The sequence below is a fragment of the Taurulus bubalis genome (assembly GCF_910589615.1).
Source record: "Taurulus bubalis genome assembly, chromosome: 10".
NCBI classification, from domain to species: domain Eukaryota; kingdom Metazoa; phylum Chordata; class Actinopteri; order Perciformes; family Cottidae; genus Taurulus; species Taurulus bubalis.
In genome coordinates, this window is record NC_136598.1 from 11,843,590 (window position 1) to 11,855,591 (window position 12,002).

General features: G+C 44.1%; 1 protein-coding gene across 1 annotated transcript in view; it reads left to right on the top strand.

Annotated features, from left to right (window-relative positions):
- Positions 1 to 211: 211 nt before the first annotated feature.
- LOC306742619 (calcium-binding protein 8-like) overlaps positions 212 to 12,002 on the top strand; it is a gene marked incomplete at both ends in the record, with an annotated part of 57,198 nt that continues 45,407 nt past the window's right edge. Inside the window, 2 exons of the mRNA XM_079225013.1 lie at positions 212 to 414; positions 10,105 to 10,226. Of these exons, the coding sequence (XP_079081139.1) occupies positions 212 to 414; positions 10,105 to 10,226 (325 nt within the window). The remainder of the gene's footprint in view (positions 415 to 10,104; positions 10,227 to 12,002) is intronic.

A 12,002-nucleotide genomic window follows, 5' to 3' on the forward strand; every position in this document is an offset into this window, starting at 1 on the left:
AAGAGAGGGAGGGTGGGTGGGAGTGAGGAGCCAAGGAGTGGAGCATGAGAGGAGCTGTTGTACCTGCTGCTCTCGGTGCTCAAATATTAACGGGTTTTCTGGGAACCGATGCCGCTGCTCTGGGACAAGCCCAAACTGTGGAGGCAGCCGGGCTCAGTGGTTTGTTGCTGCTGCTGCTGCTGCCGGAGGCACCGCTGCATCTGAGAGTCTGATGGAGGAGGAGGTCACAGAGCCCGATCCTCGGACAGTGGATCCCACGGGCGGGCCGCCGCCGTCGCCGGGGACGCACTCTGAGGTAAACGGAGACCTCCCGGGCAACCCGTATCTGAGAAACGAGACTGAGGACATGGTGGAGAGTCCGGCGAGGGAGCCTGTTGTGCTGCAGGATCCTGCTGGGTACAGCCTCCAGTGTGGGTAAGAATCAGCATTGGGAAGGAGAACGGAGAGAGTCTGTTGCTGCAGGCGGCAGCTGGTGATGTGTGCATAGAGGTGGCACTTCTGTGGGACGCCCCCGTCTTCTTTTTTTCTTCTTTTTTCCTCGCAGTTTTTGGAGAGTGTGTGACGATCGGTTGATGAAATGCCATCGCACCCACTTGGCTGCGTTGTCAAGCCCCCTGTGTGCCTCTGCTGCACAGTCCACAGCGCTGGGAAGTAATTAGAGCATAAATTGCTCTCGTGGAAGGTTTAAGCACATCTTAATGATGCGTGCTAATATTCTTCACCTTATAATTAACATTTTTTTGGAGAGATTTTGGAGCCTATTTGTTTCGTTTCATACCTTGGTGTCATTTTACGCAGCGTATAGGAGAAGATACAGTTGGGTGCTCGATAGGAGTTGGTAATTAATCCATCTGCTTTGTTTTTTTGTTTTTTGATGGTACATTGCTTTTGCTGCAGCAGCGTTCAGCATTGTTAGCAAAAGCTCATTGTGTTTACACAGACCTGTGAAGGTGGAAGGAGCCATCCGGCGGCATCAAGCTGTCCTACAACTGAAACGTCACCAAGTGTGACCAGAATGCCTCAATTCTGACTTGAGCTCAAGTTACAGGATTCTACAGAACTTGGCTGTGTATTATAAGACCAGCTGTTTTGTTCTCTGGCACTGTTGGAAAAGGGGAGAACCACAGTGGGGAATTTGCTCCTGCGTTTCTCTCTTTTTGGGTGGGAACTTTTTCCCGCATCCAATCTGTGATGTCAGAGCAGGAATTTGCAAAAAGGTGTCCTATGGTTCTGTGTGGGTTTTCCCTTTTTTAAAGCAAAGCTCACCGTTTCTTTTAGTTTATTAGTTCAGCGGCGTATCCTTCTTGAGGGTACAGCGTGATTCTCGCGATACCGCGAAATGGCGGGAGAATCGCGTGATCTCCGATCCCGTGAGAATCTATCAGGTTTCAAGTGATACGTTGTTGTCGGTGTTCTCTGAGGATCTACCACGGACGTGATTTTAGGTGTATGTGAGGCTATGCAAAGAGGCTGCTCCCGAAAAGGTTAGCTCAGCTGCTGCAATGGCTTCAGTAACATCAGAAATGGAGTGTTTCTTCATTTTGGAGAAAGAACGGCACTGCCGACTTTTTTCGATTGGGGAAAATAGGTTTTTATCTTCTCCTGATTGGATGACCATCTGTCAATCAAACTCCTGCAGAAGCCAATCTGTACTTTAAAAAAATTATAATTCCCAAACAGTTTCCAATGCAACTTTGTTGGTGTACCATCAAAAGGTTGCACTGCATCCTGCTGATAACTTGGTGTATTTAAACCGCGACTGGAGCCTTTTTCTCAACATGTTTTTGAAGACTTACCCATTTAAAAACCCCAGAGCCATGGTCATCTTCCCCTTGTTGATTTTGTGGCCGTAGCGTTTGCTGCCGGTACACAGCGTTCTGCTCGTGCCCCCCTTAGTATTGGCCCGTTGCTTACTGGCCGTTGTGCTGTTGGTCTGTTGTGAGGAATTGCCATCTGGCTTCCTTGTCATGCAGAGGGCTTTGAATAAAGCTGTGCTCTTTTTTTCATCAGGTTGTGCACTCTTCAATAGCCAAGACTCGAAACTGGTGGTGTGGTCGTGGACTGATTAGTCATTTCATGTATATATAAAAATAGATCATAGGATTCTTCCTCTGTGCTGGTTCAGCTGCCTCCTGCCGGCCGGTTAATCCTCTTTTGCCTCATCTGCACTTCAATTTGTTGGAGCTCTTCATCTGTATTCTGTGGCTCAAGCAAATACAGACGGCCATCGAATTCAAAGACCTCATCCACATTGTAGAAAAAATATTCAGCCGTGACATTGGAAATCTTTTAGATAACACAAAGCTACACTATCTGTACCCCAACATGCCAACCCAACAACTCGGACGGCCGCTACACGTTTCGGCTGTTGTCATCCGGCAACGCGTCCTCATTTCTGAACGAGACTTCTCCTTGAGCGAGACTCTTGTGCTGGCAGACGCTTATGATGACAATCGGACCCGGTCCGCAGTAAAAAAAGCAGCATTTTAATTGCAACAGCGCAATTGCGGCTTCCCGCCTTCTTCCTCCCAATGTCAAAGTGTTTTGATTAGTCGTGTCATCTTTGTCTTATCCTTGAGCTGTCCGTACAAGCAGGGCTCTCCCTATAAATGCATACGACTTCAGTGGAGCTGGTTTTTATTTATGTGCCTGCTGTAATTGGGTTCAGTTCTGCCGTGACCCAGCCTCAACAGCCCTGGAAAAACATAAAAGGACCATAATGATGCAGTAATAGTTTAGTCTATAGACCATCTATATCTATCTTCCAATCGTTTTATTTCAGGTGACTGGAAATACACTTTTCAAGAGAAAGTCTGTTTTTTATTAAATGTACCATTTTCTAACAGAAGGTGTCTTTTTAAACTATGCCTCCACATACAAGGAAGCTGACTGTCTTTTTGAAACTCTCAATTTACACAGAAATAGAAATGACACCTCGAGACAAGGACAACAAATGAGAGTAAAGAATAGACAGTTATGTACACAGGGAGAGGAACAAATAGGTGTGTGTGTGTGTGTGTGTGTGTGTGTGTGTGTGTGTGTGTGTGTGTGTGTGTGTGTGTGTGTGTGTGTGTGTGTGTGTGTGTGTGTGTGTGTGTCAACAATGACCAGTTACGTTTACTCAGGTGGAACTTGTGACATGTAGTTTTGGGTGGATAATGCTAGAAAACTAAGATTTAAAAGTCTGCAATCACCTGTTGGATGCGCAGAAAGTATTTGCTGAGGAATCAAATTACATAATTATACCTTCATCTACAGCCACCTTTTTCTCAGCTGTCAAACTGAACCGTCTCTTTTAATAACTCAGCTCTAAGAACTGAATAGACTGGTGACAGGTTTATTATAATCTGGTTCAGGTTTAAATTTGGAGCCCAAGAAAGCGCAGACTTTGAGAATGTCCCTGTGGTTAAATGCACCAGGTCTAACCACAGCTGGAGCAGCCATCAATAACCATGTGTCTGTCAATTCAACGTGAGTTGGACCTGAACATACAGTATACCAATATCCAAACCTATATTAGTTTTAATCCTGTATTATAAACTGATTAGAGAGAGTGTTAGGAAGTTAAACAGATCATAGTTCCCTTATTTCTTTTTAATTTTAATTATTTTTTAATTTATTTTTTAATTTCTCAGCAATCACACTTAATTTAAACAATGATATATCACGCTACTGTAATTTACATTTTCCCTGTACTCATAATTTACTTTTTCCTTTTACTCATTTTCCCCTATACTCATTTGTACTGAATAGAGCTTGAATGAATCATGATGTAACTCAATGCAACCTCCAACGTTAATAAGGCAGGTAGCGCCGTAGTAGCACTTAAATCGCACTTACTGATAACATTTTGTGGTTTAACTTTATTGAATAAATTGTACTTTCTTTATTCTTATTGTTCTGAGTCTGTACTCATTGTCAAATTGCACATGTTGTAAGTCGCTTTGGATAAAAGCGTCAGCTAAATGTAATGTAGCTGTTAGCTTCGTTATTTAGCCACTGGAAGGTAACAGCTAGCATTAACAAGGTCTCCACCATTTCAACACATATGTGTTGTCCACAAAGTAGTATTATTAGGGGAAACAATTTGGGGTGCATGAATGTTTAGCGTACTAGTTTGCACATGTGCAGTACCGATCGAGGCAGGATGCATGGAACCTGTAGCGGGTGGCACAAGTTGTTGTTGTTCCTGTGTAGTGGAAATGAGCTAATAAAGGATACAACGTGATTTTTGGATCATCTGATAATACAAGACATCAGTTCAATTCTCAGGGTGAGCAGGGTGGTCCTTCAATCAGAGGATCGGTGGTTCGATCCCCGGCTCTGCTAGACACTTAACCCCAAATTGCTCCCTTAGCTGTGCCTACAGTGTTTGAATGTGTGTATGCATGTTAGCTACTCCTGATGGGCAGGGGGAACCTTAGCCCATCCCATCAGTGCATGAATGGGGTGTGAATTGGTGAATGATGACAAGTAGTGTGAAAGTGCTTTGAGTGGTCGGAAGGTAGAAACCAGTGACGGGCCGTGGATTTTCTACTTGCGCATTCAATCGGAGTCAGCTGTTCAACAGCTGGGTGCAATGCGGCGCGGCTCCCCCCCAACTGACCGTATTCATTCGTGGTGTTGATGAGATTTTGGCGGTCCCCGAGGAGTTCCTTGTGACCAATCACAGCGCACGATAATGGTCACGTGGGCCCTGTGGCCAAACACACATTTTATAATGCTAGCAGGCCTCAATGTAGTTTAACCCGGCTCTCGATTCCATAGCGGAACAGAGGTGAAATGTGATTGGACAAGCAGCCGCGCCGCGCCACGCAGCAGGCTGAAGGCAGACAACAGAGCAACACAGGAGCTGTGCAATGAGAAAAATAAGCTAAAAGGGAAAAATAATTATAATAAATGTAGTGGATTTGTGAAAAACAATTAAATTATAAAATAGCTATAACTTTTAATTATGAAAAATAAATACGGAGGTGCCAGGTAATGGTTTTTATTTCAAAGTAATTTCTATGGCTCATTTTTATCAGCCAGTCAATCTTACCATTAAACCCCACAATCTTTGGCTCTGTCTCTATTGAACTGTTGTATCACAGTGTGCAGGGAATAGCAATTTGATGAGGGAAAAAAATAGATGTGGTTTCGGTTGAGGCTGTGGTGATTGCTTCCTAATTGAAGTGGTTGCTCTATGATGTAGCTGAAGCCTTGATAAATACAATCGTCTATGTTTGTTTTTTCCAGTGTCGTTCGGTTTCCCACTCCGCTGTCCACTCGCTATTTCAGTGTTATTTGTGAACAAATATGTCAATGAATTGGTGTTGTTGTGACAAGTGATTCACAAGGTGTTTCTGTATCACAGACACAGAAGAAAAGGCAGAAAAGACTCTCACCGAGTCCACTCTGGAGAGCTAATCCCCCTAAATAAACGTACATGAACATTAAATTACAGTTAAAGGAAACATTTACCACCTTTTTATATGTAGATGTCAGTTCTGATGACAAATTGTAGTCAATTTGAAGCAATACATTTCTCAATCCATGCTAAATTGATCAAGAAAGTGGAGTTCTCCTGCTCGCTGTGCCAGCAGTGACCTACATGTACCAGAATGCATTGCGTGCGAGCTATTGACGCCCAGCCAAAACAGTCCAGCCGAGTTCAGAGGCTCTGTAGTCCGAACTATCGTGATCCAAGACAGCAACACGTCTTTATTGTTTTCCACTTTGTTGAAGGCAGCTCAATAAACAATAAAAGCCTAACTTAAATTTAATAAAAATGTTTGCGAACAGAGCGTTTTGAAAAACTCAAAAAAGAAAACAAAATAGATTAGGTGACAAACACACTCGATGGTCATCTGCCCTGTCCTGTTGGTCTTGGTTTATCTTCGGCATACTGAAGAAGGTTTTCAGCACACCTCTGTCCGAGTGAGGACTAACACTTTCATGCACTTTCAATGCACCCACACACACAGACTCTCTGGTGGTTAATTGGCGTCGGCATCCAACAAAAACTGCCCACGCTGAGACCCATTGCAGCAGTTTTCCGTTGGCATCAGAGGGCAATTTGAGCAAAGGCCCCACCAGTCAGTTTTTGCTCGCTGCAGCTCAGGTTGTGAAGCGTCCCCGCTTTCCTCCCTTACTGCAGCCGTATCCTCCCTCCGCTGCATTTCTTCAGCCGTATACTCTGGCTCGACTAGTCAGTCAAGTTTGCAATGCCAGCAAGGAGAACATGGAGTTTGTTTTTGAGGGGCATCGAGAGCACCCCTGGCTATCCAGAACAATCCAGGCTGAAATAGCAGCCTGGAGTTCTTCCTTGTATCCAACTACATCAAGGTCACGTCAAATGACGGCACTGGATGCAGGAAGAACAACATTTAGTAGCTTAGACCCAAGGAGCACAGAAAACATCTGCAACACCTGCAGATGTTTTTCTCACTGTAAACTCAGCTGGGTAGAAGGATGAAAACCGGCCCAGTCTCCCCCTTTTTTTAAAGCAACAATTGCAACATGAGTAGGAGGTTGGGGCAGAGGAGGAAGCTGCAGCCACAAACAATATGACAGGATAAATAACAACAAATAACTTGAATAATGTATGGTTCCTTCTTGACCTTGCAAACAACAGATGATGAAACAATGTCATGACAAGGTTCCTTTCAACAGCAAGGTTACTAAATTGATTGATTTCTCCTCTCCTGAAATGATTGGTTTACAAAGACGTTGATTCATTCATTTAATTCTTTCACGTGTTACTGAAGTACTGAAAACACTTTTGCACTTCAAAGCCTCCAAACTTCCTATGGCACATCTCTGACCCGAGTCTTTGTCATTGAACATTTTTTCCGGTCCTCGTTGCGAAACACCTGTCCGTCCTCTGCTCGGAGCTGGTTAGTGCAGGCTTTTAGCCGGATAAGCAGATTACTTAAGAATGCACGGCCAAAGTGTTAGAAACGTGAGAAAACTGACAATGGAAGTCGCACTTGCTCTCCATCCTCATGGAGCAGACGTTATAGGACAAAGCACACAAAGCACGCGGCTGACTTATGCCTTTGTTAAGCCAAAGAGTAAAAGGTTTGAAATGCATGACATTACGGCCTCTAATTTAGCCCCCTGAGGTTTTTCCTCTCTAGCTTGAGTTATCCAAGACCAAATGCACAGTCTGCTCCTGAAGAATGAATTGTCATGACATTTATGTAAATTCTGTCCCCTGCATGGTAAATTGCTCCAATCGATATTTCTTTATGTTGGCAGTGCCGATGGTATGCACCTGCAGCAAACAGCTGACAGCTTATGGGTTGGCTGGAAGCGATATTCATAATGACAGCTGAGAGATTGACTGACTGAATAATTGATGAATTAGGAAATAAAAAATCCTGAGAATATGTGCGAGGAAAGCTGGTTGTGAGAGAAAGCTTAAGGCGTCTTGATATGCATGCTTATTAAACTGACAAACAAGAAAGATGCAGGGGCAGCTGATGGCTGGCACTTCAAAAGGTAAAACGGTGTATAGGTGCTGCTAAAAAAGAGCTAATGGATTAAAAAACAAAAAATAGAGAAGTATTTTATAAATTATTGAACAGAACATGCAAACATTATTGTTTTTCACAGACAAGAAAAAGAAACCGAGTTGACGTTCCCTTTGCTTCTGGTTGGCTCAGATTAACCATTTAATCCCTCTTTTAACATGAGTTTATGTCTCAATCTGTAGTTTCAAGTCTTCCTCTTAGACAGCATGATGCTCATTTAGTAAATGATGGTCCATTTAGAGTCAAATAACCCTAAAGCAGGGGATGCTTTTGGGCGTGACTCCCTTGTGATTGACAGGTCTCTACCAGAGCCGTATATGGCTTCACTACCACAACACTACACCCTTCAGCAGGTCACTTCCGTTCACTCGTTGCATAAAACCAAGATTGTGACGTCCAAAAGTACAACACTTCAGTCCTCAAAATAACGGGTGACGACGCGGCGACCACGCCCACTTGTTATATAAGTATGTATGTGTGAGCCGCACTCGCTCCAAAAGTCACAAAATCTAAATTGCAAAACAAATGCAACACTGACGTGCACTGTGTGCACGCAGGTAGACCGACAGGTAGCACATCACTTCATGGACGGCCTTATTGCAGTCCTGCGACCGCCACAGGTACTGGGTTTTCTTCTCTATAGAGAATTTCCTCCAATAAAACCAAAAGTGTCTAAACTGTCATATTTTAAAGGTCTCAATGTGTTTGCATTTGCTGTCAGCCAACTCAGAAAAGGCCTTTCATAAAACATTAGTTCGGACTTTTTTACCTCGAGTACGCTTGATTACAGTTTAATGATGATTCACTGTACATGTATGGTGTATATAATTGTTTTAAAAAGAGATGGGTAGGAGGAAACTAGCAACAGTACCATTAGTACCAATACCATTAGACCCATTCCCGTCGAGAGCACTTATTTGGTCATTAGGACAGCAACACTCCTGAGTTTAGGACTGCGGATGCTGCTGAAACGGCCAAAGAGCCGAGCTGCTACACGTGGAATTTATCCTCTCGTTTCATAAAAGAGCGCGGCTCACTTCCAGATGTTTGCGTTATCAAAGCTCCTGTAATGGTGAGGCTGACTTGCAGCAGTAGGACATTGAGATCGGCGATGAAAAACGCGCTGAGAAGCTTCAGAAGCAGTTCAGTGTTCTGCACAGCTCCGTTGGCGTAATGTCTTGGCTCATTTCTGAACCCCTCATTCTGTCTCAGAAGCATCTCCTCGGAGTGCTCATCGAGACCAAATCCAATTAGGGAGAAGGAAGCAGTCGCCCGAATCTCTCTGCTCTATGTGCTCTTATTCCGTGCCCTTGAGCTTCGATTTATTGAATAATTAATTGCCTCCGTCACATTTAAACCTACATCACACACACACACACACACACACACACACACACACACACACACACACACACACACACACACACACACACACACACACACACACACACACACACACACACACACACACACACATTTACCCCTCGTTAGACAAGTCTCCCTCACGGTGCGACTTCACATTTCGCGAATGAGTTCTGCCTCATTTATGGATCCCGTTCTTGCTGTGCCCCTCGGACGTTCATTGGTTGTTTTTTTTTGCTTCAGCAATATCACAAATGGACAAACCAGCTCCCTGTTGCTGATTATGGGTTCACATTTGTATGTCAGCCTGGTCTCCGGGAAAAAATGTCATTCCCACACAGCAAAACTACACTGTCAATTATGGCTCGAGGGAAATGTATTTTCTCCCGGATTCCGTTTGTTTTTGACGTATTGGCAATACGTTTCTAATCAAAGTCGGCGTAAGCGGGAGGTTCAAGGTGGACGGGCGAGTCAAACTAATAAACAGGATGTCCACCCAGGCGACCGCTGTTCATGTCACGTAAAACCAAAAGTCAGTGCTGACTTTGATTACGTGCAGAACGTATTTCAAGCCAAGTGTCTGAAAATATTTTTATCATAATTAAACCAAACCTGGGTAAAATGCATCTAATTTGAAACGCTAATCAAGAATGCAGTATAGTTATATGGGAACCATCGACTGTATCTAAGAAGTGGACGATGTCATCCTGACGTCATCCATTGGTTTGTGGACTGCCGTTAAGAAGCCTCAAGGTTCTTTTTTTTTTTTTTTAACCAATAAACAGAAGTTTCCATTTTTAATGTGAAGGAGTGACGTAGAGATGGCGTATACGTCTCTGGTAGCGGCAACGACCTGTCAATCACAGTAAGCCCGCCCTAAAGCATACTCCGCTTTATGGTCTGTTTGACTCTCTTGTAGGAGACATGGTTGTGTTTTGAACTTAATTTTAATTTTGGTTGAAAAAAGGATTTATCCACCTTGTAGTTCACTTCTCATCTTTGTGTTCGTGGCTAATTGCAATGCCTGATAACAGGATGTAATTTTGCAGCGACATAGGAGTTTCACCTCGCCGATAACCCACTTTTAGAAACGTGTGTAATGTGTGGAGCTTCTAATTGTTTCTTTGTGTACAGAATTAATCTTATTAAAAAAAACAGCCAAGAGAGATATTTCTTCGGCGCTTCCTTTTTGTTTCACTCAACGTTTCCTTCTGTTGCCTCTCAGGGAGAAGATGCCGTTCCACCATGTGACGGCAGGCCTGCTCTACAAGGGGAACTACCTGAGCCGCTCGCTGTCGGACAGCGACAGTGACGTGCTGGCCGGCATCACCGTGGAGGAGCTGGGGGGTAAGGCGTCGCCATAAACTGCCTGGCTGCGGTCCGGCCTTATGCTTAATGTCCATTTAAAGGGATTTGGCTGCTGCCTCCTACCTTTCAACACCCCCCCATTGGCAAATGAGAGATGACATTTTAACATCTACTGTACGGTAATAAAACCTGAAAGACAGACTTGATGGATTTCAAGATGATGAGAAGCAATTCAGTAAAAAGTCAGCTGTCAAAATATCAGATCTTCACTACACTCTTATCAGGTCCAATATGATTCACAATAATTATATTATTGCGATATCTATAGAAAACATTTGCGGGATTTTTTTTAATCAGTTCAAATTAATCTTTAATTTAGTATTTTGTGTGTTTTCTTTTTTTGTCAAATGAATTGCAATCAAAAGAAGATAAGGTGGAGAGAGGGCCTGTAACTTATTGTTATTATTATTTCAGTATATCAGTATTTCATTTTTTACTACTGGTGTATCACAGCACCTCTAAAGTAAACACAGCATCTCCTCTGGGTGAAAGAATAAGTGTTTGTTTGTGTTTATCACTGACTTCATTTTGAAGTCAGACAAAGGTCAGCTCTATAGCGCAAGAAAGAAAACGTACTAAAAGACTTGCACCTGCACTGTAGTACTGCATATAAATGATTATAAACCGCAGCTTCGTGTTTAGTTCCGCTTCATGGCGACTTGAGGCGGATGCAGAACCAGAACCGAGGGGAACCGTGACCAAAAGTTAAACATCTGCTACAACGGAACAGCAACAAAGAGGGTTTAGCTATTCGACTAAACGCATGTAATACAACCTTTAAAGTGTAAACAAAGGTAATGAATCGGGGAGGCGAGGCACAGCCCATCATGTGATTTCCGACGGTCATGCAGTGGGAGCCACCTATTTTGGGACCCAAGCCCTGTACACGCTGCAGAGTCCCAAACCCACACAGAGCTTCGTTTCCAGTTTTTAAACCGATCCACAAAGGATGCGTCGCACCTGAGGGCCACAAGGCCTCGTCTTAAAGAGACAGGTGTTGCTCCGAGTCGCCTCGGTGGGTTTCTCCAAGCGATAACTCTCTGAGAGACAACACGGTGCAACCGAACCAGCAGCGGCCCCCTTATCTGAGCCAACAAAGCAGCGTAATGAATTATTCTCTACGTAGTTTATCTCACCAGGAGCATTCGCGGTCTGCTGGCTTCTGTCTCTCGACTTGACAACGTGTGCCGTTGCCGAGGCCGTGTTTTACGAACCCTTTGTTTTGGAGCCCGTCTCGGAGTAATCACCAGGACCTGTAGAACACAAAAACTGATCAATTACAGTCTGCAGCCGTGACAGCCGTGGCAGCCTCATCAGCGGCAAGCAAGCAAACAAACTAGACGCCCCCGGACCTCTGAAATACTTATCCATTGATGCGACATTAAGCTGCCGTCTGAGAAATTGGCTGCACAGCGCACGGTAATAGCCAGATACTGTCAGGGTGGAGTTTTAATATGCATGGAGATATTTGCAGCGTGTGAATTTCTCATTCCCCGTTCCAGCGGCTTTAATATTTGCAGAGAAAGGACCGGCTTCTGTTTCGAGGGCCCTCGTGAGGTCAACTAAAGCACGGTGGAGCTGACGAACACTAATTACTGTATCAGTATTTACTATACTCTTGATGTGCGTCGGTGGTGTCGCAGTGGGCTCGCAGTGAGAAGGTCAACAGCCTTTAACGGCTGTTGAAGTGCTTGTCGCCGAGGCACCTGGGAAATATTGCAACCCTTTATCTCTCGGACCACAGTGCAAGAAATG